The 6115-nt window shown below is 40.1% G+C and overlaps 1 protein-coding gene across 2 annotated transcripts; it reads right to left on the reverse strand.

The window, feature by feature from the left end:
* Positions 1-821: 821 nt before the first annotated feature.
* Positions 822-5683, reverse strand: LOC124397094 (perforin-1-like). 2 transcript variants are annotated; one of them, XM_046866569.1, is made up of 6 exons: positions 5617-5658; positions 5261-5404; positions 3148-3699; positions 2891-3029; positions 2016-2233; positions 822-1863 (listed from the first exon to the last, which is right to left on the reverse strand). In XM_046866569.1, exons 3-6 carry the CDS (start codon positions 3675-3677, stop codon positions 984-986), a joined length of 1767 nt encoding a protein of 588 aa, XP_046722525.1. In that variant the 5' UTR covers positions 3678-3699; positions 5261-5404; positions 5617-5658; the 3' UTR covers positions 822-983. The 2 variants fall into 2 exon arrangements, with proteins under 2 accessions (XP_046722525.1, XP_046722526.1); XM_046866570.1 differs by lacking the exon at positions 5261-5404 and having other exon boundaries at positions 5617-5683.
* Between the last annotated feature and the right edge of the window lie 432 nt (positions 5684-6115).

A 6115-nucleotide genomic window follows, 5' to 3' on the forward strand; every position in this document is an offset into this window, starting at 1 on the left:
GTGTGTCCTCTGTGTTGATTATTGTTAGTTTTTTTTACAGTTTTCTTTTTCTGTTGCTCTTCAGACATCCTCACCACGATCACTGTGTTTGTCACTTTTACAGTACATTTTACCTCTGATTTCACCTCCAATTCTTCGTCCCTGAAAAAGGACATGACCGTGTGGTCAGTAGATGTTAGACATGGTTTAATAAAAAGTCAAACACCTGTAGCCTTGTGAAAGACCATTAGACATTTCTTACTCAATATTCACTCTTAGAACTTACTTCAGTATCAGATCATCTGCTGGTGTGATAGTTAATATTTTGGTCACAGTTTGCGGATAGTGTTCTGAACGAGATTCTACATAGCCTGAACCCTGCATTTTACAGTCCCAGCTGTCTTTTTTTTTGGACTGTGAAATTCAGGGTCCAGGCTCTGTAGAATCTCGTCCAGAACACCATCCGATTTTAAAATGGTTTGATGACCTTGTCTTGAGCAATCAATCAACAAATAGAAGCCAAATTTCAGTTCATTTGCTCGCTTTTATAGTCTGCACAATAGAGTAATTCTCAACAAACACTTTAAAGAGCCAGAGATACTATATTTTCAACACAGGAGCTGCAGTAACACAGGGTCTGATACATTTGTGGAAAGAAGTGAAAAGCCTGAGAAAAAATGTCCCCTTTCTTTGGTGACAAATTGTTTGTAACTAATTTCAAGTCTTTTATGTGGTTGGAAAAGGTAATATTTATGTCATAAACCGTTGTGTTTAATGTTATTATTAATGCCATAATGCCACACAGCAAAAGCCATGTAAAAAAAAAAGCTTTATTGCTCATGTTGCTTCATGAAACTTTTATTAAGCTTTCAAAAGAAAAAATGCTGCAAAAGTACCTAAATATATTAAGCTATAGGTTGTCAATATAATGCACACTTATTCTACTATAAATGTTTTGATAGCTGGCGTGAATATGCGATAGCTGCTCTAAAAACACAGTTGGTTTACAACTCAAAACCTTCAGCTTTGCGGATGTTGCTCATGTTGAAGCAGGGAATGCGTTTGTCGAGGAGCACGCCCATCTCCAGGAGCATGTCTCTGGGAATCGGGTATGCATTCCTGGAGACGTACAATTTCTCCAGTTGTGAGTCCAAGGATGAAGGCTTGTACTCCATGCATGAAGGACCAGTCAAACCAGTGATGCAGTTCACCTGGACTTTATAATACAACAGTCCATGATTAAGGGGACAGATATTGTTATTTGTTCCACTTTTCAGTGGAACACTACAACCCCAAAGTAGATCGTCATCTGACCCACTGTCCTCATCCCAGACCTCCAGCTTCACACTCCTGAATTGAGAAAGGTCCACAGTTTCCAGATGAAAATCGCTGTTCCAAATGGGATTGTTGTTATTTGGGATTATGGACGTCTTTCCTCTTGGGAGATTACCGTTGAGGAGGATCTTGACATACCCATCCGTCTTACCGATGTAATCTCCATACAAACCTGTGGCTTTGATAATAGTTACAGTGACATGAGCAAAGCCTTTCTGAGTGGGGCAGCAGTTGAGGGCCACACCTGGGTTGTTGTGGCAGCTGCAGCTACACGGTTCCCTAGGGTTTGTCTTTACACCAGTCTTACATGGGCTTGTGCAGTTGCGTACCAGAGCCCTCTGGAGGATGTAGTCCTTGATGGCGTTGCGTAAATGTGCTCGGATTGATGACTCCTTTGGCAGCAGATCATGAAGAGGCATGAGCGAGTAAGAAAGCACATCAGGGTGAGCAGGTAGAGATGAGACCCACTCCTTATAGGCCTTTGGATTGGTATTTGATGAGAAAAGGAGATCGACATTCTCAGTGTTGCCACCAAACACGTTTGTTTCCCTTTTGGAGGAAATAAAAACGTGTTTTTAAATTATCTAATATTTTAAATATATTTTAAATAATTTCTCAACTAAGTTGAATTGAGTGTTATTTTGGGTGTCTTATTAATTTAACAGTGAGTTACACAACCAGAGACAAACAGAGTAACAAACCTGTCACTGAAGGTGCTGGAGAAGCTTTTTTTGTTCAGAGACTTTTCCTTGGCCTGCTTGCAGTGATGAGCCTCACTTTTCATGTTAAAAGCTATTCCCATACTGACAGTAGCCTCCAGATCCAGACAAGACTTCACCTCATCCACACTCAGACCCTGCAGTGATGCCTGGCACTCCTTTATGCTGGTCACAGAGCGAATTTCTCCACCCAGAGTCACCTGTACACAGTCACAATGTTTCCAGTCAACATTATTCATTCTGAAACTGTTGTGAAAAGTAAAAAGTTGTATTCACTGTGCTTAAATAAACTAAACTTTCTTTCAGCTTCTCCCATTAGGGGTCGTCACAGCAGAAGTTTGATTTGGCACATGTTTTTACGCTGGATGCCCTTCCAAACTCAACCCTCCCCATTTATCCGGCCTTGGGACCGGCACTGAGAGTCGCTGGGGTTGGTTCCCTGACCGGGGATCGAACCCGGGCTGCAGCGCTGAGAGCGCCGCATCCTAACCACTAGACCACCAGGGACCCTTCACTGTGCTAAAATAGACTACTTTAAACACAGATAGATGATGCGAGTCAGGGCTCACAGTTATTTTTCTCTCAGTGACAAAATACAGAACATTTGAGGAGTGTTTAATCATCAAGTGGGCACTCATCATCATTCAGTATTTCTTTTTCGGACAGCCTTCAGTGGCTTCACCTCATGAAGGATGGCAACACATAAATGATACCAATCACTCATTTATATCTAGCACTTAAAGGTGGTCCACAGTCCAGATGACTGTGGTGGATATGCTCTGTAGGCAGAGGGGGAATTTGTTACATGTCAAAGGTATGTTAAGGTTCAAGACTAAACTATCATGTATCTTATTCACCTTAGTAATGTAATGAGTACCAAACATGTCAATCAGCTTGAAGTACAGGTGCTTTGTAGACTCATCATATCTCTGAGGGAGGCTTTTAAAATCTTCACTTAGCTCCGGGTGCAGGACTGGACGATTTGAAACCCTGTACCTAGAAGACAGACCATAAAGTAGAATCTATGAACAAATTTGACTGTTTGTCTATTAGTATAATTAAATAAAAATCAACTTGAGACAGCATTGCTCAAACACAAATGATCACTTCTTACTTGTAGTATCCACATTTGACGATCTGGCTGGTGAAGCTGAACTTGTCTTTTTTGGTTTTCTGCATTGAATATTCAGCCAGCTTGGAGTTAGTGCCTGCCATCATCACTGATCCCTGGACATGTGGAGTCACTAGGTTCAAGTCTGACTGCCAGCGGTTTTCAATAGACGCCGTGCTGGAGCTGACCAAGGACTCACTGGAGTCGTAGACGGAGCTGGACACCTTCATGCTGCACCTCTGACTCGGCCTCCAGTCCACCACAGAAGCCGGGAGCTTCTGCTTTACACCTCTCATGTAGCGATTTTTACACAGAGTGCAGGTTTTGTCTTTCTTGAGCCAGGAACTCATGTCGATAACAAAGGCACCTTTCCGTTCCATTGTGGTGATATCAAAGCCTTCTCCTGCCAGGTTGGATCCTGGGACAAAATCTGCATTGTTACACTGAGACTCATTGGCCTTGAAACAACCCTGGCTGGTTGTAGGAGGGAGAAAGTTGGCAAAGACGCCCCAAATCAGAAGTGCCTGTAGCATGGCTGGAGTTTCTTGGTGTGTCCTGTTAAGGAAGAGACACAGGAAGAAATAGTTGTGTCACACATTTTAAATACTTATGGTGTTTTTTTGCACTTCCTGATATCATCGCCATTGTCAAGAAGACAACAAACAAACTATTTTCTCAGATCAACTATGGAAGTAGCTGCCAATATAGTTCTGCTCAGTAGTGATCTGAAGTATACCAACTTCTTGTCTGTTGTGGCAAAATCAACCTACACACCAAATGTAAGGGATTGTGTGTGAGGGTTTAAAAATAATTGGATTTGAAGTGAAGTGGCTGCAAATTTGACGGCCAGAACCCATTTTCCCAATTCTCAAACTCCTTCTCTTTCTGGACACGTCAAAACTTCCAAACTCACGGTGGCAAGACTAGGCGAGGTCACACTGTGAGTCAGAAAAGTCAGGGCTCACAGTTAGTTTTCTCTCAGTGACAAAATACAGAACATTTGAAAAGTGTTTAATTATCAAGTGGGCACTCATCATCATTCAGTACTTCTTTTTCAGACAGCCCTTAACAATCTGCTCTAATCAAGTCATGTTTCAGTGGCTTCACCTCATGAAGGATGGCAACACATGATTGATACTAATCACTCATTTGTACCTAGCACTTAAAGGTGGTCCACAGTCCAGATGACTGTGGTGGATATGCTCTACAGGCAGAGGGGGAATTTGTTACCTGTCAAAGGTATGTTAAGGTTAAAGACTAAACTACCAGGTATAAGGCCTGTGAATACAGTTGCCGTGTAAGTGTAAGGTCCATGGGACTGTATCCATCCTCCCTGGATGCAGCAGAAAAGTAAAATCAACCCCAGATTAAAAAGAAGGTTTGTGTGAAAGGTAAACAAAGAGCCAATGAAAACATCCAAAGAGATACAGACTGAACTCCAAGGTGACCATCTGTTGCTTTTTGTACATAAAAATCCAGACAGGATTTTGCTCAGATGCGTGTTAATAAGCCACAATGCTTTGTCCTTGGATAACACTGGAGCTTTTGGCAAGGTACATCAGCAGTATGTTCACAGACACAAACATTTAGTTGTTAAAGAAACAAATAGAGTAGCTACTGTAAAACATGGAGGAAGTTTGATTATGTTTTAAGGCTGCTTTTCTGCGTCTTGCACAGGCACAATGAAATTGCTACCAAGCCATTTTGGAGCAAAACCTAGATGCTTACATCTCAGTTGCAGCTCGTCTCCTCTAACAGGATAATGAGCAATAAAAAATTGAAAGAAAAACCTAGAACGGTTACGAAAAAATTATCGGTCTAATCAGTAGTGGCGTTCTATGATCCCTGATCTGAATTTCATCAAACATCTATGGAAAGAGCAGAACCTGCTGTACATGTGGTCACGAGCAGAAGTCTCACTGAGAGATACAGAAATCATTTGTTTGCACTGATTACCTCTAAAAGTTTGCAACAAGATATAAGGTTAAGGGTGCCATCATTTTTGTCCTTTCTGTTTTCCATTGTAATATTATTTAGAATATGCTATTGAATCAAAATTCTTAAGCAGTATTTTTTTTTATTAAATATGGAATAAACCGTGATGGACATGACTTACTTTTGTTTATTTCAAGTTCTTTCTGTGTGGGTTCCTCTTTTTCATGGTGGATACCAATAAATTGGTCCACATCTGTACCACTTTAATAATGTTTTCATGTTTTCATGTTTTCATGTTGCATGATGTTGCAGTGATGTTCTTTACCTAATACATTTGGATAACAGCATCGTTTAGTTTATAATTACGGTGATTTGTGTCTGAAAACTAAGAGAATAGTTTAAAATGTATATTTACTATTTAATAGATTTGCTGAAATAAATGTCAATATATTGATAATTGTGAAACAATTTCAAGAATTTAGAAAAAACTTCCAATAAAAGTGCACATAATTTGAACTTAAATTTCTGTTTACTTACCCCGATGTCTGTATGAGCAGATGCGACCTGAGCAGATTAAATGGGTCTTTGAAATTAACCTTTTGGAACTTGCATGGGGTATTTATACACAAGTGCAAGACCTGGGGCAGGACAACTTATAGGTCTATAAATAAGTCCATAGGTTTGGGGGGTTTGAAAAAAAGGTGTGAAAATAGGTGTTAGTGTGTGTGTTAAGCTGTTGCTAATATTTTTTTTTACTCTTTAGAATTCTAGAGGTTTTGTTCTGTTTTGATTTTAACGTTTATTATTTACAGAGCAGGTAGAGCATCTGCTGTGTGTGTAGAGAACCAAATACAGATGATTTATGTTAATAAAATAGCTTCCTTCAGAAGTTCTAGTCAATCTGATGTTCTGCTCTCATGGACACGTTTTTGCTCATGCTGTGAAAATAGAAACCACACATACAGTGCCTTCAGAAAGTATTCAGACCCCCTTTACTTTTTTCAATGTTATGTTGCAGCCTTTTACTACAATCATT

The sequence above is a fragment of the Silurus meridionalis genome, chromosome 14, assembly GCF_014805685.1.
Source record: "Silurus meridionalis isolate SWU-2019-XX chromosome 14, ASM1480568v1, whole genome shotgun sequence".
Lineage (NCBI taxonomy): Eukaryota > Metazoa > Chordata > Actinopteri > Siluriformes > Siluridae > Silurus > Silurus meridionalis.